Here is a 27,854-nt window from a genome sequence, read left to right on the forward strand (position 1 = left end):
GGCCTAAAAATATTAAGGTACAAACGTCCCAGGAAAAAAAACTAAACCAATATAGAGAAACAAGCAGATCAACAAGTGGATAGTAGCAATAATGTTTTACACAAAGTGGGAAGGGCCCACCAAATTTCAAGTACCAGCTTTCTTGATAGCCTTTGGGGGGCCTGGTTATGTTAGCTAATTTGTGTTAGGTTGCGGAATCCTTCAAGGGTCAGATCAAAGGACGAAAGCCTGACGCACAAGAAATCTTTCAGCAGACCATGAGGAAGAAGCTCCAACTATTTGGCCGGGTCTGGCAGAGGAAAGGCAGCTGCCGGCTGCGAGGCCAGTGGGTGACGGCAGCATGGAGCTGGGACAGAGGGTGGGGAGACACGGTGCCGCTCCGCGGGACCCCAGACCGGCCTGAGGCGGGAGCAGGATGTAAGCAAGCAAGGGGGTGATTTGGTTTTGGCCATTTTTAGCTCTCTGAGGTGGCTCCCAGTGAATGGAGAAGGTGGGAAGACGAAGCCAGGATCTGGGAAAACGAGGATGAGCATGGTGGCCCCACAGAGGCTGGGTTAGCACAGTGGTGCGGGGAGCCTGGGCTCTGCCAGTGCAGGGACACGGGAGAGGAGATGGGGCTGCCATTGGGGAACTGATGAGACCTTCCACTTGCTGTTTTGTTTGGGGGGTTTTGTTGCTGTTTTGCATGGGCTTTTTAAAGCTAGATTCCAACTACTGTAAAAGAGTGCATTGAAACGAGGTGGTTGGTGGGGCAACAAACGGCAAAGTGACGATTCTTAAGGAGCATAAGGCACTGCTACTTGCTTTTGTCCCCAATAACCGCAGGTTTTAGTTTGTAAGAGCCTCGGGATTGTAACTGGCACTGCTTCCTCCAGGCGCAAACCCCCATCAAGGGGCACTGATCCTGCCTCAGCATGAACTTTCTTTCGAAAGCATGTCCCCGGAACGGCAAGTATGTTTTTTATTTAGCCGCTGCTGGCAAACTAATAACTCCTCAATATCGAAGAGTTAAACTACATTTTTTTCACTATATATGACCGATTAAACGGGCTCCGCCGGCTGCTGCCACAAACACCTCGCCGTGAGGCGCTCGATCCGCCCGCAACAAAGATGGCGGCAGGCGCCTTGTCCCGCCTGCGAGCCGGCCCGCACCCAAAATGTCCGCTGAGGCGTCTCCGGCGCCCAACCCTCGCTTTTCCCTATGTAGCACGAGGCGCCGCGGCCTCGCCGGAAAACGCGACGCTCTAGCTCGCCCGGCTCGGTGGTGAGCGCCGGAAGGTCCGCCTCTCCCCACGGTGCGTTCTCTATGGCCGCCGTGCGCCGCCTCCAATGGCAGGGCTGGCCCCGCCCAGCGCTGATCAGCTGATGGTGGCAATGTCTGTTGACAGGAGCCGCCTGGGCCGCGGGACGGGGTGTAAGGGCCGGCGGGGGGGAGGGGGGGACGCCGGGCGGAGCGGGGGGCGCCGGGCTGGGGGGCGCCGGGGGCAGCGGCACCCCCTGCCCTCCGTCCATCCCTCACCCCGCCGCCCCTCGCCGCCGGGGGAGCGGGGCCCGCGGGGGGCGGAAAGTTGGGGAGAGAAGTGAGCAGCGGGAGGGAGGGAGGCCGGCCGCCCCAGCCCGCCCCAGCCCGCCCCACCTCAGGCGGGGAGCGGCCCTGAGGGGTGGGGGCGAAGGGAAGGGGGGTGGCGGGCTGCGGGGGGCCGAGTGGCCGAGGCGGAGGGCGTTGCGGCTCCACACAAAAGGAAGCGGGCAGGGCAGGGGCCGGGGGAGCCCCCGGGCGTGTTGAGGGGCTGCGGGGCCCGGCCCTCGGGAGGGAGAGGGGGCTGCCGGTCCCCAGCGAGCCCCCCGCCCCGCCCCGGGTGCTGTGTGATGGTGGGGTTTGGGTTCGCTTTGTTTGTTTTTGTCAGATGTGAATCCAAATGGAGCGCTCGGAAGGAGGCGAGCAGAGCCAGCAGCAGCAGCCCTGGGGGAAGCTGATCCGGCTGGGTGCTGAGGAGGCAGAGCCGCACGTCTTGCTGCTGAAAAGAGAATGGACAATTGGTCGGAAGAAAGGTGGGACAGGGACACACTGCCCTGGCACGGGGCTGCATTTGGGGATGGCAGCGATCCCCCCTCCTGGCCTTTCAGACATTGGAAGGTGGACTGAAATGAGTTGGGTTTGGGGCTTTCAGCTGTTGGAGGCGTTTGCCAGGCAGTCCCTTATTCCTAATTTGCCTCTTGGCTCTGCGTGAAAAGGAAGTTTTACGATGACCTTTTCTTTTTTACCAACTTGTGACGTGTGCACATTTAAAAGCGAATATGCTTTTTAGGTTGTCTGTGACTGTTTGTACAAATAAGAGCGAACGGTTGTTGATCCAGAAGAGTTTCTGCGTATCGGTCCTGTTTACATTCTCATTTTGTTTCTGTGGTTAAAATAAGTTGGAACTGCAATGCGAAATCCTTGTGCTTCACCGAAAAGAAAATGCCCACATAAAAGCTCTTAATTTTTCTGGCCATATAAAGATTGCCAACAAGTACTGAAAGTTTCTCTGAGAATGGGTTTGAAAACTTTATTCCCAGACTCTAGGGCTTTTACTACTCGCCTTTATTTTAATTGATTTCGTGCTTACTGTATTTAAAGCAATGGCCACAGTATTTTAATTTCTTTACTCTGCCCTGACAGTGCTAACTTTTAAGTTTCTTGTTCATCAGTTCAGGCTGTTTGGCCAGTTACATTCTGTAAATAGCCTTGGACATGCATACTAGATGCTATAGCTGTGTGAGAAATTCAGATAATGTATTGTAGGAAAAATGTTTTGCATATTTACATTTGGTAATACACATTTAGGTTGCTTATCGTTATCTAAGCTGTAGGTAAATTCTTCAAATGAGATCTAGTTGAGGGTTATCTTGCAGAAAAAGAGATGTATTTTTGCGTGTTTTATTGCTTCCTTAAGGATTTGCTACTGGATTAATAAAATGTGTGGTTACAAGAATACCAAACTTTGGGTCGTAAGAATTACTTAGAAAATCTTCAGGAGCATTAGAAATGCTTGTTCACAGCATTTTGTCCTTCCTGCTCCCGTATGAAAGTCTTAACTCTGTAGAATAGGATGGAAGTGTTGGCATGTTCCTGAATAGAATTTAGTCTACTCCGTTTCAGTGGTCTTCCTAATATCACAAGTTGTGTGGCAACAGTGAACTCTGCAGCTGTTGTTTGCTCCTTGAATGTTAGGAGTAGGCTAGCGATAACCTGTCATCAGCACGTGTAGTGGCTACTGCTTTCCTTCTGGACACGTTCTTGCAGGCTGAGATACGGTACACCCGCAGCGTGAATAGGTGGAAGTGAATTGTTTGTTAATTATAACTTCTGTGTAAGGGAGGACTTTGAGTCACTTGTGAGAGAGATTAGTGGGGAACCTTGAGCGTTATCTTGAACATTCAATGTTAAAGCGAAATGAAAATACCAGATTTGCTCAGAGCCCTGGAGTTGTACGTGGGAAGGTTTCTATCATGTCAGCTTTGTTACTGCACTGCTCCTGCAAGTCCCTAAATCTTCGTCCTGGATTTTTAATCTCCCTTCAGCTTTATTAACGTAATAGTGCTGTCAACGGAGATGAGGAAAATTTTCCTATTTAAAAACAAACAAAAGAAAAAGACTTGAACATAGAACAGTGATACTCTTTTATTTATCAGCTGTTGGTTCCTACAACTTCTCCCCAATATACCAGAATGAAGCAGAAGTTGAATCCCATGGAACAGTGTTCCAATGATGTGGGAAAAGAGCTGGGTTGCCTGTGATGGATGCCTCTAGGAATTAGATAGAACACTTCGGATATGTGTGGATTTATCTCTACCGCTCTAGAACAGAGTAATTGTGCTGTAAGGGCTAGGATTGGGGGGAAAAAAGGGAACCAAAACGTCTTGAAATGGTTGAAATAAGCTTGTATCAGCACATGGAGCGATCTCACCGCTTGTATTTATGTATCATACTAGGCTGTGTTGCTGCCTATATGCCAGTAGAAGTTTGAAACTATTGCAGATGTACATGAGTCAGTTTGTTGTGCATTTATAGCCATGTAGAATGCTGATCTGTCTGTGTAATGTGTATTTTTAAGCACACTGGAAAAATCTGCTTTCTTTTTAAGGTTGTGACTTATCTTTCCCTGGCAACAAGTTGGTGTCTGGAGATCACTGTAAAATCATAGTGGATGAAGAATCTGGTCAAGTGTCATTGGAAGATACAAGGTTGGTTCTTCTGTGAACTTCTACTCTTACCTTCTTTGTAGTCTGTGAAGGAAAATCTTGTGTATTGCTCAAGGCATTAATAGGAAATCCTTCTCTCTTTTGTTTCATTTTTTCCCTGCTTTTACATCTAGGGTTGGGGGGGGGGGGGGGGGGTGTTGGCTCTTTCTAAATATTATTTTCTCTACAAAGGAATTTATAGTCTACTGGATGAAAAAGACTGTTGATGTAATAGTTCTGTAGCATATTTCTTTAGACTTGAGGAAAAGTGATGCCAGCGTTCTTCAAAGCTCTAAGCATGAGTGTGCCTCATTTCAGGCACTTGTGTAGGGAAGAAAACACCTACAGTGATGATCTTAAAGCATAAAAGAGATGTGGAGTGAAAATCTGTACCTATTACACATCTTTCTGGTATTCCGAATATCCGTAGTCTATTTAGCATAAGTACGGTAGTAGCCTAGCAGTTGTGGTGGGCATGTCAGATGGAGACTAGAGCCTATTCAATCTAACTTAATAATAAAAGATGTTTGCTAGATTTCTACTATTGATATTTCAGGTTTGTTTCTTTTGTTTAACCAGAATGATTAACTTATTTTCTGGGCCTTTCTGTATTAAGTTAGGGCTGTGATATCTTTCTACAAGAAGAGCTGTAGTTCTAAGCACATACTTCACTGGAACTACTGTTAAAAAGCTAAGTTAATCTGGTGGAACTACTTTTAGTATATGAAGTTAATTACCTACTACTTCACATACTGAAGGCCAGTGAACTTGCTATAGTGGTGAGGCTACTTCCTGTAGAGTTCCAAGGCTACTGTGGGAGTACAAATAGCACCGCAGGGGTTGTGAGTGTTTTTCAATGGATTTTAGTTCATTTTCTAGTTTTCTTTATAAGATTTGAGATGGGAATTTGAATGGAAGGGTGTTTCTTAGGAGGAGATTGTAGCCCTCTTCAAATTTTCATCTGCTTCATTTTTGACAGGAATTTTTGTCATAAGATTGCCAAAAGCTTCTGGTTTATTACATTTCAAGAGCTCTGTGACATTTTAAAATGCTTCTGTAAACCACATTCTTTTTCTGCCAGGTTATTGCAGTCAGTAAAGAAACAAATAATACTTTTCTGCCAGTTCTCCCCATTTTTCATGTCTGGAAGGCTTATAACCCAAAGACAGAGAAGACACTTCAAAATATATCAATGGACATATATAAAGAGGAAATCTCACATTTGAGGTTTTGAAGGGCATCATGCCGAATCCCTGTTCCAACATACCAGAATGCAATTAAATATATTGTTCTGGTAGCTCAGGGTTAGTATCAAATACCTGCTGAGCTTTTGACAAAAATCCCTCCAAGAATATGCTGAAAAACCTTTGAACTGTCTAAGCGAATGGCATGCATGTTTTGGGGAGGGGCACTGGCAGAATGTATGAGCTTTAGTTGATATTTTTCTTTCAGCACAGTTTTTGCATCTCTGTTCCTGTTCTGTCTCTTGATCAATTAGTAGCTACATTGATATTAAAAGGAGTCTTTTTCAGGGTGAGGAACTCACCTCCAGATATTTACATGGCCTATGGATTTCTTTTTATTTCCTCAAGGAAAACAGAACATGTAGAATTATTCAGGTCAGAAGAGTCAGTTCAAACTCTGTCAAAGATGGGCCACCACTGGTTTTGGACTAGGTTGTTTAGGCTTTCTCTAGTCAGGCCTTGAAAACCTCCAAGGACAGAGATTCTGTAGCTTCTCCATGCCCTTAATCCAGACCTTAATTATCCTCACAGTGATTTTTTTCCCCTTGCATCTGTTTGAATCCTCCTTGTTTTGGTTTATGATCTTTGTCACCTCAGGAAAGGCCCTCTCTCTTCTTTGTAACTTCTTCATAGGTACTGGAAGGCTGCTGTTAGGTCCCCTGCTCACCAAGCCTCCTTCTCCCCGGCAAAACAAGCCCAGTTCCCTTAGCCCCTTAGCTTGTAGGTCTTGTGCTCCAGCCCTCTGGCCGTGTCGGTGGCTATCTGCTAGGCTTGCTCGAGTGTATCAAGACCTTCCTTGTACTAGGCGACCCAAAACTAGGTGTAATATTTTAGATGTGTACTAATGAGTTCCAAGTAAAGGGGAATAATAATTACTTCACTTGAGTTTCTGACTACACCCCTGTTAATACAGCCAAGTGTGCTGTAGGCCTTCATCACTGCCAGGGCATGCTGCTGACTTAAGACTAGGCACAAGTCCAAGGTGTATGATCTTATGCTTAGCCATAAGATCCACCAAGAACCCTCACTGGTTGGCTTCTAGCCTGTCCTGTTGCAGGTGGTTATTCCATGCCAGGTGCAGAACTTAGGGTTTGTCCTTGTTGAATGTGGTGGCGTTCCCATCAGCCCATTCCTCTAGCCTGTCTAAGTGCCTCTGAATGGCAGCCCAGCTCTGCCCCTGCTTTTGTGTCATCTGCAAGCTTGAAGAGGGTATGTTTCCTTTCCACTTATAGGTGGAGAAGAAAACCAGGATGGATCCCTGGAGGGCTTATACTCCCAGAACCTGTGGGACGGAATGCTAAATTTTAGGGAGAAATATCAGGCCTATCTCAGATGTCTAGGAAATGGCTTAGAATTGTCATTCTCCAACGTTATCCCACATTTCAAGATGTTTCAAACAACAAATCAGGCCGTGTTTGACTATCATGGCAATCTCGGAGCATAGCTGTAAATCTAATCTTGAGAAACCATCCCTAGTTTTATTTGCATGTGGCTGGTGGAATTGGTTTAGACCAATGTCACAATAATACAAGCTAAATAAATTGTGAATGATGCAGAAACATTCCTGCCTGCCTTTCCACATCCCTCCCACCCCCCTCACACACACATGCCCGAGGCAGACGGTGCAGCCAGCAGAAAACTAGCAAAGCCAAATTAAAGTTAATTTTCTGTATGGTGTATTCAGAAAAGGTGGGGCTTGTTACAACAGCAGTATAACAGAAAGGCTGCGCCTGTGGAGTACTACCAATCAGCTGCTTATGCATGTTGCACTACTATGTATCTGACAAAAAAGAATAAGATGCTTTATGTGTTCTGCTTGCCTGTGAGTTGGTATGAAGTGAGGCTACCATTTGCTGAGTCAAGAGACTGAAGAAGTTGATATGACTACTTCCAGAAGACTGACTGTTCTCTTGGGTCTTCCAGTGTTTGTGCCTAGTATCAGATGAGTCCCAAAAAATCAAGCAGGCTGAAAGAAGATTTTTGAATGTTTGAGTTGGCAGTACAGATGCCCAGAGTCCCAGAAAAATACTGCACTGTCAGCTTTTTCTTCTCTGAAGTGGAAAACAGTTTGGAAACATTGCTGTGGTCAAGCTCAGATTTTTCTGGTGAAGAGGAATGCATTGAAGGAGGCAGCTAGTGTGGGACAGTTGAACTGAGTGGACTTTGTTTCTGTATTGTAGCTATACCAAAGAATATCATCGAATACATGTAGACAGCCAACACTGGGTTTGATTTCCCTGGTAGCATATCTTGGATCTGCTTTGGAAACAATTACCATAAATTTGCAGGTGAAAGAAAATGTGTAGAGAACTCAAAATTATCAAGTGAATAGAAGTTTGGAATTAAGAAAAGCCAAGAACTAGCAACCAGTACAATAAAATATTCAGACTCGCCCTTTTTTGGGGCATGTTTCTGCTTTACTTTCCAAAACATGCACTAGGTGCTTTATACTGCTTGCAAGAAAACGAATTATGCAAGCTGACCTAACACAGTGGAGGCAGTGGTTGGCTTGCCTTAAGTGAAACCAATTGCAAGATTCTCCATTTTGAAAAAGGAATTTTAAAGGCAACTAAGGTAATTTTTTTTAATGAAGACCTTCTCTTGTTGTCTTCTAGGAATTTTTTTTTAAATGATTCTAAATGATGTTTCAGAGCAGGAAACTATTTACACAAGGCTGATACTCCCATGACAGCAACCAGATATTAGCTTTCCATGGGTAAATCGGAGGTTGATCTTCAGTTGGCGCTGGTGTCCTTTCTTCTATGAAATTCTGCTCACCCTACTAGTCAAAACTGTTTCTGTGAACATTAAAAGAATGGAGAATGACACAGCACAGAAGGGATTCTGTAAATTAATAGAATTCAAAACTCATTTCAGCTTATAATGTGTTCAGGGTAATGTGCATTTAAATAGCAGATAACTATTAAAACTATTAACCCAGAAGCTTTGCCATAAATCACGTTCTCTTCCTGGATGGACACTAGTAATTACTAAAAAGTAAGATTGGCATTTTTCTTGGAAGCGTACCAAAGTATCTTACAACACATAGATCATTCACTTAGTTAAAAAATAAGCCTGTCTGAGCGAAATGTAGCTGTTCACATTGCTTCTGCACAACAGATGGGTTTGGGAAGTAAAGGTAATGTGTAGTTCATTAATCAAACTGTAACGTCATCAACCACATTGGAATTGAGTCAAGGCCTGACTTATTTTTTCTTCTACTCTTTAGAAAAGTGACATTGGGACCTTTTGTGATATTGTTTGACAACACAGGCAATTTGTATCTGTTAGTACTGTTTTTCTTCTCCTCCTCCAAAATTATACAGCCAGTTGGTATCAATTCAATATTAACGGATGGCGTTTATATTTGGGATTCTCATTGTACTTTCTACTCATTTTCTGGGGACCTTACTTTAATTTGAAACATCAGAGGAATGTACAAATGTCACATGTGTCTGCTTAAAAAATACGCACAGCATTAATCTGATATGTCATCGTACCTGTTACACACCTCATGCTAAGGCCTGAAACTGGAAATGAGAGGGTAATGCAATTATCTGGGGTAGTTGGATATTTTTTTACCCTTTTGGTTATTGGCTGAGGTATAAATACAACTACTGCAGTTTGTTAATGTATTTAAGAAAAGCTAATGGTTTTCTGTGTTAAGTGGTGTCAGTTTATTCCTACTTCATTTGGGTCCATGGATGCCGAGGAATTTATTAGTCGGCTCGCACTGAAGTCTGTATAACTGTGCAGAACTGAAAAGATTTGGCTATTTGTAGTCAGTGTGACACTTGGGGTCTTGGGTAGCTCTTGCTGCAGCTTGCCTTGTGAGACCAAGCACGAGTGTTACTGGATGTGTGATGACTTTTTTAGCAACTTCATAAAATACATTGTTGTGGCATTTTACCCTATGTCTGGTGAAATATTGGGACTAGGAATTGCCTGTAGAAGCTAAACCTCAGTAAGAGACAATTCTTGTTACTTGAGCTTAGCTGTTTTATAAAAAAAGAAGGTCTAAAACACTTGGAGCACATGGGAGATGCGCACTTTGTTTTGCCTTCTGGAAAACTAAGGAGGTCAAATTTGATGTTTCCTAGTTTTGTTACAGGATCCCTGAGAGGTTTCAGGGATTGTTGTAAGCTTTACTGTCTCTTTTGAATTGTCTACTGACAATTGAAGGAGGTGCAATTTTTGCTTTGACATAGTATTTTTAATATAGTATCACTAGTGTCAATGTTAAGTCACAAAGAGTATAGTTTCTAACAGACTGACTAAAATTCTTTTTCCCTCTTAATTGTTAAACATTGGCATTCTTTTAGTGATACCTCTGTTCTGCTGGTTCTTTGGTGCTTGTGTCTTTCAGGCTAGTCAGCATCTGTATGCCTGAGGTAAAAAGCAAGCTTAAAATAGTTTTCTTGCTTATAGGAGCAGCTTGAAGATTCTTTAATAGAGCAAATACCGATGTGACCCAAAGATGTTTTGTTTGTTTCTTGATGTTTAAAGTAGCTTCTTTTTCATGTTATTTATGTTGGATTAGTTGATTCAAGCATGTAGATAGTGAAAGCAGTTGCAGAGGTAAGAGCTAGAACTGATACCTCGATCAAGACTTGCTGTATGATTCAAAAGAGCTCGCTTTTCCTTGTGACTTTTTAATGTAATGGTTTTGACTTTGTGTCCAGAAAGGTCAACAGTACCAAGTTCTAGTTTTCTTTTTCTGCTCATTTTACTGAAAGACAAAAAATTTTTCCAGGTTGCTTTTCAAAAGAAAAATAATGAGAAGAGAAGGTGCTTATTTCTACATAACCATGCCTCAGCTCTAGAGAGAAATTGGTCTGTTTGAGGAAGGCTGTGTTGTCTCCTGGGCACGCAAGTGGTGGTTTCCAGGAGGTGGCAGCAGAGGTTTGCTGTTATTTCATGCAGCAGCTTGCTCTGCCGAGGGGAAAAAGCAGATTTTCTGTTCATTTATATTGGGTACTAATTGCTGAGATTTTGAATGGCAGAAGTCTGAAATTCTAGAATGCTGCAGCCCTGAAAGAGGCTTTTTGCAACTGAGCTGGAATTATTCAGTACTTGGATAACTTGACTCGGTTATAAAACACTAATAGTTTGTGTATAAAACATCACCCATAGCGAAGGAGATACCTCCATTAATAAGCAATGCTCTGCGTTTTCCTCTATCCCAGTTTAATTTCTGCCATGAGCCTTGGAGTCTTTATATCAAAAGAATTCATTCCAACTTGTCTTTATAACTCAATATATGTAACTCTCTTTCCACCTTACTAACTTCTCACTTTTGAGTTGCAAACAGTCTAAGTAACCTCACAATTTTAGGGTTTTACTATTCGAAGCAAGAGAGGAGAAAAATTAATGCTGCATGGCATCCCAGACTGTACAGGAAAAGTTCCATCGATGCAGAATTTCTTAGGAGGTTCTGGGTGTTAATTGGAGAACATAACCTAGGACTTCTTGCATATAACCCCTATTGTCTTGTCGTGGTTTATACTTAAAGGATGGAGATTATTGTACAGAAACAGTCATCTAATTATTTTGAGACATTGGCCAAATGTCAGGGAGCTTTTGTCTGTCTGTCAGCTACCACCTCTTTACCAGTAGCTGCAAATAAGCTTTGAAGTCCTAGTCCTTTTTTTTTTCTGAGAGCCAACAGTTTTTCTTAATTAAAAGTATCTTGTGTTTTCTGTTCCTTCTCCTATGTAAATATGAAAACATTTATGCTAAGTTTTCTTTTCTTTCTCTTTACAGTACTAATGGAACAGTAATTAACAAACTGAAAGTGGTTAAGAAGCAGACATACCCTTTACAGACTGGGGATGTGATCTATGTTGTTTACAGAAAAAATGAGCCAGAGAACAGTAAGTAAATGAAATTTTTAAAATGGCATGCTTAGTCTTTTTTTGAGTCATGAGAGAAAAGAAATATCAGTACAATTAAAAAAGAATCACTCAGTTTTAAGACAAATGATTTGCTAACGTTTAAAACCAAGTCTCTCTAGAAGAGGTCATGGATGTGCCAATTTTTGCAGGGACAAGTCTGAGCAACTGTCTGAAATTGAAGTGTGCCTAGCAGTAGTTTTGGAAGAACTAAGGCATGGAATGGTAACTAATGAGGTCCTGATCACATGCCCAATGCTTATTTTAGAAGTCAAATTGCTGGGGTAGTTAGTGATACTTTATATATCACATTGAAGCAATTTTTGGCACCAGAAGGAAAGGCTGCAAAAGCTTTTTGTTTTGTTTTGTGTTGGGTTTTTTGTTGTAAAGAGGGAAGAGGCAAAATGGGGGGGGGGGGGAGATGGGGAAAGCCCTGTAATGAAAGTAGAATTTTTCCAGAAACCTGGAAAAATATTTGTGTGGTCTTAAAGAAGAACTGTGCCTCCCATACCTATAACTCTTTTCAGGATGATGCAATTGAAATAACATAATAAGGGGGGTTTTGTTTGCTTGTTTTTAAATAAAAATTAATGGGGGTCCTTCCTCAGAGGTTTTTTAAATAAGCCAAGCTATTGTTGGCCAGGAAGTAACGTTCTTTCATGTGTTAACTGGATAGAGGTCAGGGACCAAGGTTTAGGTGTAAATGTTATTTTTTGCAATGGAACAAAATTAATGAAAGACTGAATGAATGATCTGTGTGGTCACCTGTCTTAAAGGTGTTCATAAATAGTTTGGGAAATGGTAACTATTGAGGCAGCAAAATTTTCGTGTCATACCTTTTCATTTCATGCCGTTTCTTTTCATTCAGTTATACAGGACCATTAAATCCAATGCTGGCTGAAAAGATGTACAGAAAGAATGTAATCACTCCTTTTTGCGAAGTAACAGATAGGGTTCAACTTTGATAAGTGGCAGGGAGAGAGGGAATACATATGTATTGTTGTGCACCAGCTGACTGCTCGGTCCCTTAGAATGCAATTCTTCTCTTATGTGTGAAGTACGTAATATTTAAAATTTAGTAGAGAACACTGCTTTCTGTAAAAGGCTGTATGCGAAAGAGGCTTTTAAAATGTTAATTCTCGTTACTGTGTTTGATAGCTCTGAAGTGGAACTTTAAGGTGAACAGACAGACTGTGTATGGTCATAAGTTCCCCTGTTATTGTGAAGATAATTGGATGTGCTGGGAGGTGGGAGGGTGCAGTATTAGATACATTGACAGCATGATATTTGACATAAAACACAAGACTATTTACAATTTTCATACAATAATAGACATATGAACCATTAATCTGAAAAATTCTAGATACATACATACTCACTACTGAAATACTTCCCTTGTGAAGTTGCTGTTAATTCATATACAGACAGATCAGACGGATTTATGCTGTCTGATGTAAATGTTACAAGAAGCAGTGATAAGCTCTATTTGTCTGCCTGTATGGCTTGTTTATCTCACAAATTCTTTCTAAGATGGCACTATTGCAGTTGATGCTGCTTGGAGAAACAAGAATTTTCCAGGTACTTAGAAACCAGTGATTCAGTTCGTTACTGTTTGGGTTAACAAGTATTTGAATTACCAAGCCTTCAGTTTTGCTTTTTCAGCTTTTCCGTCTTCAAAGACAGAGAATTTAGATTTGGCATGCCTATTTGGCCGTTCTGAGTAGTTCTGAAGGAGACAATACTCTAACTTTTGATCAGAAGAAGGGTTGCTACAAACCAACAGTGTCTTATTTGCTTCTAGGTGGCTGGAGGTGAAAACAAGTAGCAAGTTAGGGGAATCTTTGGAACTGTATTAGGTTGAAGTAAGATGGAGAAGAAAGGCATATTATCCAGTTGATTTTACTAATAGATACTAAACTAGTTTCTGGACGAAACTTACAGCATGTCTTAGTCTGTATGTTTGAGAGTTCATGTATCTCACGAAGAAATGAAATAAAACTGAAGAAGTTGAGACGTGAGCTCAGAAACAATAAGCTGCTTCAAAGAACTTTCAAGTATCAGTAAAAATACGGTTTGTTCTGACACAGAGCAGATTTTAGGTTTGAGAAATGATTATGCCTCTGGTTCCATGGCTGGCACAAGTTAAACGTCACACAAAAGCTGCTCTGCCTGGTTTCCTGAGAAGAAAAGATCTTGCTGTGCTGTTCCTAATTGCCTCCTAAGTAGGAGTATTAATGTTGTACTGGAGAGGTGACCCCTCATTTGCCTCTTCCACTGTCAGACACTTTGGGGAAGCAGCCACCTGTGAATAGAAGTTGTTTATATAAGATTAAGGTTAGTGAATTTTTGTTTAAAGGTTCTGATAAATATTTTTAAATCTCTTTCAGATGTTGCTTATCTTTATGAATCCTTAAACACAAAACATGATGCAACTCAAGAATCAGTAGGTAAGGAAGTAATTCAAGATCCATGAAGAGGAGCTAAGCTCCAATGACTAATGTAACCCTCTTGAGAGAGTTTGATTCCCTGGAACTTTGAAGCCATGATGTGGTGACTGTCAACAGATCTTTTTCTTTCCTTTCCCCCCTTCCAACTGCAGAAGTTAATGTAGAAAACCAATGCCATGTGACCAAAGATACCTCAAGTATGGGAAGAAGTAATGATGAGACCCAAATTACCTCATCACCGTCAGCTACTCAGTCTTGCTATGAGGAACCACAGCCATCTACTTCTACATCTAACCTCTTTAATGCTGCTTCTACCTCTCTCATTGAGTCTGCATCTGTTCAGCAGGATAATCCTTCTACATCTGGTAAGAATTGTGCCAAGTATTTAAAGGTTGATATCCCATCATCTGCTAGTCCAGTTTTGAATTTTAACAGATTAATATCTTACCCCAATCTAGGTTTTTAGAATTGGCTTTGTAAAGTTCTGGTAAAAATACTAGGTGGATGTGTGCACTTTATCTTTCTCTCTATGAGTAGGCAGGGTAAATCCTGGTGGATGAGTAAGGCAATTGTGAGAATTGCTTGTGCTCAGAGGGGCAGAAAAATCCCAAACTGTTCTATCTTTACAGTATGGTTGTGTAGTGGAACACTGGTGAACACTTAGCAAATCTGTATGGCTCATATAACAAAGTAGATACGAGTGCTCCTGCAGTCACTCCAAGAAACTACTCTAGCTGTCACTGTGACTGCTGCCAATCACCAGTCCCCTTCCCCTTGCTTAGAGCTGTAAGGCCAAAATATACCTCGTGGATCCCTAGTCTAGTATCTTGCATTATGTTGGCAAGTGTAATGCCACAATACTGCGTAACTCTTAAAATAGAACTGGAACATGAACGGCCGACTAGAAAATGGCATTTGTCAACAGTTCATTGGGACTTTTAAAAACATGCTGCTGTGAAAACAAAGCTTTGCCCTCTGCTGTGATCCTGACCTGTTACGTATGGTCAGTATTGCATAAATCCTCTGCCTGGCATCTTTGTCAGGAAGACCTGGTGTGGATAATAGTCTTATAAATAAATACTCTACAATTTAAAGAGGAATGGGGATTTTAAGTACGGTTACACAACTAATAGCTTGTTTTCTCCCCCCAGGTCTTCCAGTTAGTCAGATTGGCTCAGAATGCATTTAATATACATATGCAGACATTGCTTTTCTGCTCCACTTTTTCCTGTTCAGATGTTTGGAACCATGTGTGTGCATCATCAGTGTGTTCACGTGTCCCATATCTGTGTGCAGCTCTGTTCATGTTTCTGTTTTTATTTTACAGGATCACAATCCTCAGTTTTCACTCCTGTGCCTGCTTTCCCCATCTTAGAATCTGTGTGTCTAAGAGCACTGCATGACGAACACGAAAAGCTGGATACGGATACTGAAACTTCTGCAATCACTTCAGAAATCACTGACAAAGAAAAAGCAGAATCAGGTTCTCAAAGGACAGGAGAGGAAGAAGGTTTGGAACCTGCTAAGAAGAAACTAAAAGGAGGTTAGTATACTACAGTATCGCACAACTTACCCTGCACTGTTCTATTTTAATGTTCTTGTTGAAAGTTAGTTTAAAAAACTTAATTAGAAGCTTAAAGCTATGTCCATTTTTCACAGAAGCCTGGTGAGATTAACAGAAACATAAGGATCTGTGCTTATTTTTCTTTATTAATATGAAATAAATTCAGAATGCGTGCATATCGAACCTGGAAGGCCTTGAAAGATTATGTTAGTAGGGGATAGGTAACTTGTTTCTTCCTCACATTATTTTACGTTTTAGTGTCGTATTAAATAAGAAAAGCAAAACTCTCCTCTCGTTCTACCACCCCCCACCCCACCCCCACCCCCTTTTGAGTCAGGTCAGCTGTCATGAGTCCGTCTTCAATTTGTTTCTTGCTTCTTATTGACTTGATTTCTGGTCCAGTGAAAATAATGGCTTCGGTAGCAGAAGCTGTTACGTCTATAGCAAGAACCTTTAGTGCGACCACTGCCAGTGAACAGTGAATAAGTGCATGTCTTTCAGGTCTTTTTAAGCACTTAAATAAAAAAACCACAACATTTTAAAAGCTCCAAAAACAACATACTCTGGAATCTTCTGTATTTGTAGATGAAGATGCTTGTCCAAATCTTTCACCAGCGGCTCCAAGTGAATGTATAATTAAAATTGGCTCCGAAGATGCAAAAACATCAAATGTGAAACCAGATAAGATGGAAGAAACATTAACTTGCATTATCTGCCAAGAACTGCTGCATGACTGTGTAAGGTACGTAATCAGGTGGGAATAATAGAAGTGACAACTGTAAGAGGAGGCCAGGTTATTTAGGGTTTTCACAAGTCTGGAGTCCCCTTGCCCCCCATAGATATAGTGAAATCAATGCTAAACAGTTTTTTGAGTGTTATGAATGTGTCTGAAAAACAAAAGATTTGTTTTGACTCAATTTCTTTCTTTGATTTCATGTTTGTGGTTCCCAGCTTGCAGCCTTGTATGCATACTTTCTGTGCCGCCTGCTACTCAGGATGGATGGAAAGATCCTCTCTCTGTCCAACTTGTCGTTGTCCGGTAGAACGTATTTGTAAAAATCACATATTGAACAACTTGGTTGAAGCTTATCTGATTCAGCATCCAGGCAAGTTGAACAGTGTGTGTAGCAGAATCCGAGGTGTTTCGCACATCAGCTGTGTAAATGATATATGCACAAACCCTCGTCTATTGAATTTCTATGTGTGTTTTAGGACTCTGCTGTTTTCTCTTATATGGCCGTAAGAAAACAGGTGCATTTAATATGACATAATAACTTGTAATATTTCAAATATTCGGTGAGAATTGAAGGTGATTTAATACTATAACCAAGTGTGCTAAGAATTCTTAATTCTATTTTGCTACTTAATCATGAGAAGGATATCTGTTTTATCAAATAGGGCACAGTGACCGATCAGGCCACCTAAAGATACTGCTGAAAAATATACTTGAATATGGATTTAACTCTTGAAAACAAAACTTAAGTTGCCCAATACTACACTTCCATTAACAGGGGGATTTAACTTACATCTTCTAGAACTCTGTTATCCAAAAATAAGTTTTATGGAAATGAAAACAAAATAGTTGTAACTGTGTTAATAAAGTAGGGGAGGATGAGGGATGTAAGGTGTTATTTTCTCTTGAAATTTAAATTTGCTTCTCGCGCCAGATAAATGTCGTAACGAAGATGATGTACGTAGCATGGATGCCAGAAACAAAATTACTCAAGACATGTTGCAACCTAAGGTGCGGAGATCTTTTTCAGATGAGGAGGGAAGTTCTGAAGATTTATTGGAATTGTCAGATGTAGATAGTGAGTCTTCAGATATCAGGTATGTCCCAAGTTCTGCGCTGAATTAGACTTACTTATGTTTGACTGCACAATCCCACAAACTGAGCTAGTTTCACAGATGCTGTTATTGTTGATAGTGTCCATGATCACTGCCAGAATGAACCTTATTTTTGTTTTCAGGTAAGTTCGTTCTTACCAGTAATTATTTTGGTGATTCTACGGGCCATCCTAGTGAACCCTGAGCAGTCAACAAAAAGATAATTAAAATTAGAACTTCCTAGGAGTCCAGCAAGATTTATGACCAACAGTTCTATCCTGAATTGTGCAACAGCTTCATGTGAGATATGTGAAATTACCTTTTCCAGTTACGAATTGGCTGTTGCCTTAGGAGAAAACAGGTTTCTGGCTAATATCTTGTCAGGAGATAAAGCAGTCCCTGACCCTCTGAGTGCAGCTGCGACGATTGTGCTTTCTTATGTGTCTGGAATGCTGCTTTCGCCAGGTGTGTGATACTGAGACAGCTGATGCTTGACCTAGGGATTCCCAGGCACCAAAATATCTCCTTTTTATTTCCAACAGCAAACATGTTTTGCTCTGTGTGTAGAGGGGAACAGAATTCTTCATGTAGATAATTACTCCAGCTTTGTTCCTCTCTTTCCTGTTGATCTCACTTGTAGTCACACTGCTCTTCTTTCTTTTTTTTAAAACTACTTGGGGAATACTACAAAATACAAAGTTTTTATCTGTTACAACTACAGCAGTCTTCACAGCTGTGAGGTGCTGAGTTATGTAAACTTCCATATGTTACTGGATGAAGAAATTCCAAATTTAAACTTTGAAAGTACGACCAACCCTGTCTAGCACAGGGATATGAGGTATATTTGCATTTGTTGGGTGTGATTTCCTATGACCTTATTTTATTCTTTCAGTCAACCATATATAGTATGCAGACAGTGCCCAGGGTATCGAAGACACTCTGTTCCAACTCTGCCTGGCACAGGCCAGGAGACAGAAGCAGGAGGAATGCAAGCACTGGGAGATGCGCCATCTACATCTGCCAACTTCCCTGCAGGTCAGTGTCATGAAATCTTCTCGGTAGTGTGATTCTAAAATACTACAGCTCACACACCCGTTGTGAGCTAAGCAAGCTCACTCTTAGAGTACCGCAGGAGTAACGCCCCTTCACGTAGGTGTCTTTGCAGATATCATGAGATTTGACCGTGGTTTTTCTGTGGTTGTCCAAACTAGGTTGCGGATGGTTGATGGTTCGTAAGCTGTTCTACATATTGAAATATTTTGCACACATATGTAGTTTAGAAGTCTCAATGCCATTTTTCTGCTCTTCTGTAGAATCTTTGTAAAAATTCTGTTGCTTGCTTGTTACTTTCGGGTTGTTATGTTGCTGATATTCACTAAGATTCCTGGTCCAGATTGCAACTGTGTACGTTGTTTGGTCTAACCTCTTTTTTTCTCTTTTTAACTCAACTAGCTGTCCAGGAATATGTGTGTCCTGCTCAAGGAAGCCATGTAATATGTACCTGCTGCTTTCAGCCGATGCCTGACCGAAGAGCAGAGCATGAACAGAATCCTCATGTTGCTCCTCAGCAATGTGCGTACTCTCTTTTCTGTGTGGTTTTTTTTTTGTCTTAGCTACAGAACTAAATCTCTCCTTAAGTTTAATTAAAAATAAGTTTACTTTGAAGAGTGTTCTTTATTTTAATATTGTGTGTCTGGACTCTTGTAGTGTCAGCATGAAAGAATCTGCCTTTATAAAATCTATTATTCCTCTACAGAATGTATTTTAAATGAGAAAGTTGTACTTTTTTTTTTTAAACAAGTTTATCAGGGCTCTATTGTTATTGATTTATAAGAACAATAACTGTTTTGTTGTGTGCAGGTCCTTACAGCGTTTTTCTTTGTTCTTTTACAGGTACAGTTTGTCTGCAACCCTTCTGTCACTTATACTGGGGCTGTGCTCGGATGGCATGTTTTGGCTGTTTGGCACCGTTCTGTGGTATTGTGGAATAATCCGTTTCTTATCAGCCTGCTCACTTTGCAATAATGTCTGTCTATCTTGAACTTTAGGTAATTTAAGGAAGACAGTAGATTAGTTTGTAGCACAGTCATGCAAAAGGAAACAAAGGCTGGGTCCTCACATCACAAACATAAAAACTTCTTGGGTGGTGTGTGTCTTGTCTTTAAGAGGATTTAACGTCTCGTCTCCATACTATATTGGGCTTGAAAACTACACTTGTTGAGCACAATTCTTTCCTGTATAAAAAGAATTATGGTTTATTTCAGCCTAGTAAGAGAATCGTATGAATCAATGCTGATGTTAACTGATTAGAGAAGAACTTTACCCTCTCAAACATGCAGACCTCTGAAAATTAGGGGTTTAGACTTTTTTTTTTTTTTAAATAAATTAGAACAGTCGAAATGACTTGGCTGCAGTTTGAATCTAATGGAATGTGCTTTAACAGCACTCAGTTTGTACAGGTTAGTAGTAGTGTTTGTGGTCTAAAGGTGAAGTTGTAAAGTCTCAATGTCTTGTCTTTGCCACTGGAAGTTATATATCACATGCTTTAGCATATGTTGAATGCAGTCATTTACTTGGTGCTCACGTGAGTGTGCACTTTATTTCAGGAAACAGAAGAACTTTCAGAAAATGTGTGGGGGCCATGGGGTTGCGGGATGAAATAGTAACTTTTCTTCTTCTTGTTCTGATTAGAAATAAATCTTGGTGATAAGTGCTTAGATGGAGTCCTAAATAACAACCACTACGAGTCAGATATCCTAAAGGTATGGTTAAAAATCATTAAGCATGATGCACAATAATAAATGTACAAAGTTTAAGATGTACTCGCTCATGAAACGATAGTGATGTGCTGCCTAACGGTTACAGTGCCAGCACTGCGTCACTTCCAGCACCTGATTCTAAAAGGCAAATTTAATGAGCCCCAAACGTTCAGCTGGACCAGTTATAGTTACTTTGTCTGGATTGGGAGTATTTTAGGTTGGTAATTTGGCTCTTTCAGTCCCTGTATAAGAGGGCATCGTATTCTGGAGATGCATCCCACTTAGAATCAGCTCTTCCTGTACCACTCTATTAACAACAACACAAAAAAAATCATTTTCATGCAATCCTGATTTTTCATTTCTCCAACGTGTCTGACAGGCACTGCAAAGGCCAAAATTCTAGATGTAACTTCTGAATTTGAGTTTAAATATCCGATAGACAGACTGTGCAATTCAGATACGTTTGGTCGTTAAAGCTTAAAAGAATTTTACTTGTCTGAGGTATTTTTTTAGGGAAGCCAGTTGCTACAGTCTAAAGTGTAACATCCAAAATATTAATTAAGAGAAAAATAATTCACTAAAAATAGAGCAGGAAAACAAGCCTTGTTAAATATTTTTTCCCAGACAAGTTGCTTTTCACACTAGGATCCGTGGGAAATATTTTGTCCATACCATAATGGGGTTATCTAAATCAAGTAAACTGGATGAAATCTTGGTTTTAGGTAAATGAGAGTGTGGCTGAAATGAATTTATTTGCATTCTTTTGGCAAAAGTGAGGATCTTCTGGAAAAAAAAGGACACTGAGTGGAAGGTTTTATTGGTGACCTGAAAGTATCATGCTAATTAAGTTAAAGACACTTAATTTTTTTCTTGTAATCAGCATGAACTCATTTTGAAAACCTAGTTAGATCTAGATTTGGGAATATTTAAGGGTAAATGGTTTGGTCAGCCTTTAATGTTGGAGATTTTTCTAGAGTAAACACTTAAATTGCTCTTTTCAGGATTACCTGGCATCCAGGGGTTTGACATGGAAAAATATGTTAAACGAAAGTCTCTTAGCTCTTCAAAGAGGAGTTTTTATGTTGTCAGGTATGTGTTATGTTCATTTTTGTACATGTATAACTCTTTGTCTATATATAACTCAGCAATATTATCAAGAGGTTTGAAGTTCTGTGTACGTAGCCATTGCCATCATGACATTTTTGGTAAATCTGATTTCTCAAGCCTTACGCTGACAGTATGTACAAACTGGTTTTTCTCCCCAGATTACAGAATTACTGGGAACACAGTGCTTTGCTACTGTTGTGGCCTTCGCAGCTTTCGAGAACTTGCCTACCAGTACAGGCAGAATATTCCTGTTGCTGAATTGCCAGGTAGGGTTCGCTTCACACAGTAAGGGGGGAAAAGTCACTTAAAGAGTTAAAGTCGGTTTTATCCTTGTATCCTTCGGGGTTTTTAGCACCTTCATGTAGCCCAGTGCAAATCTCTTTGCCTGGCTAATATCTTATGCTGATTGCTTTACTTGCCAGCTGCTAAGTTTGCATATAGTTATTGTCAGACTCCCTAATGAAATCTTTTCTTTCAGTATGATTTCTCATCTGTAGAATAAATGTATCTGCATAGTGAAAAGATTAAGTGAAATCTAGAATATAGCCAACAGGAACTAGTTGCTATCATTTAATTTATTTTCCCATTTAAATACATAAAATGATGCTCCTCCTGAACAATTTCACATTTTACCAGCACTCAACTAGGAACAAGAATGGTTTCATAAATTAATTCGAAATCTGTTTGCATTTACAGTTTTAGTATAAAATAGCATGCAAGCAACTGTGCCTCCTTCAATCCTAAATCTGTCAGGAACAGAAGCTCTTCCAACAGTCTACTTTTAAATCTTACTTTTGTCCTTCTAGTTCCTGTTGTCAGCAACAGCCTCCCTGTCTTTAACTGTTGAGAGCTCTGCTTCTGCTGCTGGGCCTAATGAGAGACAGTCTGTCTACTTTCTTTCTCCTTAGTATTGCTTTGCATTTCAGTATGATGGCCTGCTGGACAGTTGAGTTATAATGTATGTAAAAGTGGGGGGAAAGCAACAAACTCTACCCAAATGAACAGATTTTTCTTTTGAATGGAAATGTATCTAGACATACGCCAGTGTCTTAAACTGTGAAGTCCATCTCTATTTAAACTAACGGTAAAATGTCAGTTGACAGCACTGAGAACCAAATCCTTTCACTGTGTAAGTCTGCGTCAGCCTAACATTCAGAATAAATTTTTTGTCCTTCACCATTTGCTTTGTTTCTAGCAAGGTGAGCCAATATAAGTTACAGTTGCTTCTTGCCAATCATGTCTTGTTTCTCTACAAAGCCTGCTGTGATGAGTAACCACCATTAGAAGTGGCTTAATAATCTACATCGCCTTGTTTAATGTCTTTCATAATAAATGCAGCGTTTCATTTGCTCTTTTTGTAGTGACTGTCACATCACGTCCTGATTGCTACTGGGGGCGCAACTGTCGAACTCAGGTCAAAGCACATCATGCCATGTAAGTTATATGATTTAGAAAGTGGTTTGGGGGTTTGTTTCTTTTTCTAAAAAAAAAACCAGCAGCAACAAAACCAACGTTTGAAGTGCCAGAAATTGCATAACACTATTGCAGCAGAAGCAAAATTGGGTGAGCTTTGGTTTGGTTTCTTTTTTTGTCATTTTTGTTTCTAACACAACTTTGTAATGAGCCCTTGGTGCTTGTCAGAAGGGCACCGCTAGGGCTTGTAAATTGATGTAACCTGTTGCTGACACTTCTTGAGTCCTATTTTCCACCCACAACTCCCCCTTCGTTCCTGTTCTTGTCCCACTGCTGCAGCTCCTCATTTGCTCATGTCTGGGTGTGTCTTAAAAACATTGTGTATATACAATAATGAGCAATTTACATTGGAAAATATGAGAGACTCTTCTTGTGGTGTGCAACATGCTTTGAAGAGATAAATTGATGGGAATAATTTGCAACAAGAGAGGCGAGAGAAGTTTGGAGCATGTAGGAACGTTAGGAACCTGGTGTGGCTTAGCAGTTCCTGGTTTTGGAGGAGTTTCTAGGTCTTATGCTTCTGACGCAAGCAATCTGGCATATGGTGAAAATGAAATACTAAGCCTGAAAAGAGATTAACCATCTACTTCTCAAGTGTTTTACTACATCTAGAGGACACGGACTCCTGGTATTTGGTCATTCATGAGAAATGTCCATCCAAAATAAAATCACTGTCCTTGATTTTAAAAAAAGCGAAGCCACTGTTAACCAATGCGATTTCATTCTTATGGAAAGATGCACGTGTGCAAAGACAAATACTTAAGACTTGTAAAATGAAACAAAAATTATCTACCTAAGAGCTAACTGGTTCCAGGGAGGGTAGAAAAATCCGTCTTGCTTTATGAATAATTCTCTAAATTCTCAGTGCGATTTAAGATAGAGGAGCTGTTACCCCTTAATGAGAAATTGCTTTAATGAATAGTAGATTCTGCAGTATCTTTCTAATGCTGCAATGAACATACACACTTAGCATAATTCCTTTAATATTTCAGGTACTATGGGTCGAAAATAGTCAGTCTGTACAGCTCAGGCAAGCAGATCATAAGAAAGACTTGTAAAATATTCATCTCCAGCCTCTTACAAATTCAGAGGGTTTTACCAAATAATGTTAAAAAATAATTTGGGGTTTAAGTTGCAGATGCAATTCAAAGTACCACTGCTATCTGGAACTTCACATTACGGGACTGTCTATGTTCCCAGAGGTGGTTTTGTTTTGAAATGCTGGAGAGTTAATTCGGTATCAAAGTACTCACCAGACGCCTTTGATGATATTGGGGTGGATAATTCCATCTAGAATAGAAATGACTCGGGGATTTTTTCCTTTTTTTAGTCTCCTTTTTCTCTTTTCTTTTTTTTTCTTTCAAGCATTAGCTGTTCCTAGAACTTTACTGGCTGCTGGTTAGTTCCTAAAATCCATAAAAGCAAACAATCCCATCATACCACTCCTAGATACCCAGCTACATTTTTTTTTAATTGAGCTAAACTGCTTTGCTAAGCAGTTTGGTTGTGTAAGCAAGGTTTTTTTCTAGTCCTTGATCTAATTCAGCAAGAGGGAGAAAATTCATGGTCTCTGTTCCCCTGTATATTATGCATGTACACACTCAACACCCCAACTCCTGTTTCAGTTATGTATCAGGGAACGCATAACCCAAGTCAGAGAAACACAAAGGATGGCTAGCGAGATGTTTTTGAGAATTGGAAGGTGCCCCGTACAAAATTGTGTTACTTATTTAATTCTTGAAGACAGGCTTGCCATTCCCATAAAACCCAAATAATACAGAAGTAGAAAAAGTTCTTTTTCTCTCCAGGAGAAGAGTCTAAGCCAGTGAAAGAACGTGTTTGTGTTGAAATGAAGTATTAGCCTGGTTAATTCTAGTTCCTAGTGACTTGTGTAACGCTGTCTACTAAAAATTACTAATGTCTCACAGGGCAAAATGAATTTGCTGATTCCTGTTTTAATTGCCTTCTGGGTTTGAAGTATGCAGAAGTATAGAGGAATGCCTTTAATAACCGGTTTTCTGTGTGCATAATGAAGCTAACAAGGGTTAGGCAGGAGAGATGTTGAAAATCCTGTTACAGATAGCATGGTGGAGTATAATCTAAACAGGTTCTGGAAAACAGATGTGTTAGCATGTAAATATTCTGCTTTAAACTGTTTAACATTTAAAATATCCTGTGAAAGATGCTGACTCCTTTTAGTTGCCTGACTTCTGAGAACATTGTTACATTTTAATACTTCTTGTTTGTTTGTTTTTTTTTTAATTTCAGGAAATTCAATCACATTTGTGAACAAACACGATTCAAGAACTGAATACTTGTAGCCTGTAGAAAGGGGACGAAAACCTGTTACACTGCTTTTACAGTTTAAGGTTCAGGGGGTCTTCGCAGTTCCCCCATAGCAGGGAATCAATAACTTTTGCATCAGGTAATCTGGTGTGAACTTTTGAATTTGTAGAATTTTACAGCTGTACATGAATAAGGTAGACTTCTTTTTCCCAAGAAAGTCCAGCAAGTGTTGCATTCCAGCCTCGCGACCACAGTGTCCCTGTATCGCTTCAGTGAAGAACACAAACAGAATTTACACACACCAAAACCAGCCATATCTTGGGAAGACCTAAGAATAAGGAGTGTATTTGCACTACTTGTGAAGAAACTAAGAAAAATCCTTAGACTTAAAATAGAAATGCTTTGTAAAAGTATCTGATGGGTATTTCAAGAGCCATTAATATTTAAGAAGGAAATTGTCGGTGTATATTTGTAACTGCATTTTGCGGTAGTCTGATATTTTGTCGCTACCCGTTGCATTTGGGCTAGAAACCATGTTAATATTCACTTTAAAAAAAAAACAACCCACCTCCGTCCATTAAACAGCTGTTTCAACTTAAAGCTTCTACCACATGTGCAGTGTTATAGCGGAAGGAGTACAGTTTCTGTTCTTAGTTTAGTCGTGTTGATGTTTTTATTCACATTAAATTACAAAAATAATTGCACAAGAATTTGAAAATCGCATTTAAAGTTGGGGTAATACTTGAAGCAGAACGGACTCCTGCTAATATTACTTCTGTAGTGTTTTATATCAGAAGACCAAACAGTGCGTTTGACACAGAGCAGCCAGTAGGACACACTGGTTCTTTTTTTTTTTCTTTTTTGGTTTGATACCGTATGCTAAATATGTACCTCTGCCGTGCAGCTGTCCTCTAGCATGCATACACTGGTGAAAACGTAGAAAAAGCTATAATTTAAAGCAGAATATAGCAGCTTTACTGGAAGGAACAATCTTACAGAAAATAATTCAGTTTGGACAAATTGTAGCAATATGGAGGCGTTTCTGGGTAGGGATAGGGATGACGAAGGGGAGCACTGGTGTCGCTGACATTAAAAACGTGTAGATTTTATTTTCATGCCTTCTGCAGAGCTCGTTCAGGAAACGTCCCAAGCATCACTTAAAAAACCAAATGAATCCCAACACAGCCCCCTCCCAATTGATCTGGTCTGATCTGTTTCATCACAATCTGTAGCTAATGTTGGCAGAGCTCGACTGGGACCAATTTTTCTTTTTTCATCGTACCTAGAAGAGTGAAACAGAATGAGAAGACAGCATACAGAATTACCTCTGCAGATACCATGTTGGTTTTAAGTATGCCTTATTTTATGAGCAGGATTTATACTTTGATGTTAGAGAGTGTACACGCGATATCCTGTGATATAATGGAGCACAAATGATGCAGCACATCGTGTCTACTGGTGTCAGTGAATTAAACAACTATTTCCAGTAATGCACATCTTCATATCAATGCGAATTAGAATGATGCATTGCTGGTTTAGATTTTTATTTTTTAAAATAGCTGTCGCAAGGATGGGTCTGTCGACCATGCCCGCATGCTATTAAAAATACATTTTGGTGTGGACTTCTCTTCCTAATCTCTGGGCATTTTCTCCTGTGAGTAGGGTTGAAATTGGATCTGGAATAATACTTGAAACTTCTTTTAACAACAACAGTGTGTTTCTGTCTTTTAGTATTATTAACGATGTTCTGTTGCTTCTGTATTTGTATTTTATGTTTAGAATTTTTTTTTTTTTATGGTTATTGTATCTTCTCAGGACAACCATTCCCAGCTGTTTTTCGATCTCATTTTCATCTCTGGCTGTGCTTGTAGCAAACCGAGTGCGGTTGCGGAGATCAAGCCTTTGCACATTATATGCAGAAATGTGCTTTGCGTTCTCATTCACCACTTCCCACACCCCAGATGGGCTCTCAGCATAGACTTGTCGCTGTGCTAGTGTTCAAGCCTCTTGTGCTGAGTTTTTTTGGTTGGTCAAGAATAATGTGTCTGCAGTACTATGTACAACCTCGCTTGCACTTACTCACGCTATGTTTGTGTAGGGATGCATTAGGTGACTTTAAGAAAAAAAAAAAAGGGGGGGAAAACCCCAAACAACAGAACTCACGTGCTAACGTTGAAACTACCTGTGCAGTAGAGGTTCTTCGAATCCCTTTTATGAACCCCTCTTCCTTTTCCCTGTCACAGATAATTAATCTGCCTTTCTATGCATATAGGGTTGCGGTAGTGCAATGGAATGAAGGGACTTTTTTGTCATTTATATTGTACCAGGAAGAGATGAGAAATTAACTTGCAGATGGGGAGGGTGAATAAATCCTGATCTTTGATCTTTATATGCTCTTAAGTAAGTAAGAGTATCTGTCATGGGTATTACATACTCTATACATTAGACCTTTTTAAATGTATGGTTACCAGGTGATAGTTAATGTGATAAATGTATGAACTATGCTTGGTGTAATTGTTTAAATACTGTAAAGGTGCAGCATATTTTTAACCTGTCTAAAGCACACCCCCACCTCCTTTATAAGAGATATTTGGAAGCTGAGCATGAAATGTGGTAGAATAGACATTGTGAAAACCGAGGTGATTACGATAGGGTTTGACATAGTGGTGGACAAGGTCTATAGTCTCTCTCTTTGAGAAAGTTCTTTTATAAAGAAGGTGGAGAGTAGTTCTTCCAGTTCTCTTCTTTGTGATTTATTTTTTTCCTGAACTAAGAAGTTATTAATTAAAAAAAAAAAAAAAGATATTCACTGAAGTTGTCTGTTTCTGTTTCTTCTGTGGCATATTCTCTCGCCGCAGAAATGGATGTATGCAACACTTGCTAATGCTTGGGCAAGCTATTAGTTATTTGAACACTGAGATTTTACAACCAAATGTCATCCTTGTAGTAGCTGGAAATGGCATGGGTTTTTGTGTCACGCTAAGAAATTCTCTCAAACTTCCTTAAAAGTGTCAAATGATATCTCAAAGGAT

The 27,854-nt window shown here is 40.2% G+C and overlaps 1 protein-coding gene across 1 annotated transcript; it reads left to right on the forward strand.

Annotated features, from left to right (window-relative positions):
- Positions 1–1,317: 1,317 nt before the first annotated feature.
- CHFR (checkpoint with forkhead and ring finger domains) lies at positions 1,318–27,626 on the forward strand. Its single transcript, XM_064466520.1, has 18 exons — positions 1,318–1,414; positions 1,908–2,052; positions 4,128–4,227; positions 11,232–11,341; positions 13,747–13,806; positions 13,959–14,171; positions 15,134–15,349; positions 15,956–16,112; positions 16,322–16,476; positions 17,038–17,200; positions 18,090–18,232; positions 18,650–18,769; positions 19,091–19,174; positions 19,889–19,959; positions 20,958–21,045; positions 21,222–21,329; positions 22,425–22,497; positions 24,805–27,626. Exons 2-18 carry the CDS (start codon positions 1,920–1,922, stop codon positions 24,845–24,847), a joined length of 2,037 nt encoding a protein of 678 aa, XP_064322590.1. The 5' UTR covers positions 1,318–1,414; positions 1,908–1,919; the 3' UTR covers positions 24,848–27,626.
- Positions 27,627–27,854: the final 228 nt, after the last annotated feature.

The sequence above is a fragment of the Phalacrocorax carbo genome, chromosome 15, assembly GCF_963921805.1.
Source record: "Phalacrocorax carbo chromosome 15, bPhaCar2.1, whole genome shotgun sequence".
NCBI lineage: Eukaryota > Metazoa > Chordata > Aves > Suliformes > Phalacrocoracidae > Phalacrocorax > Phalacrocorax carbo.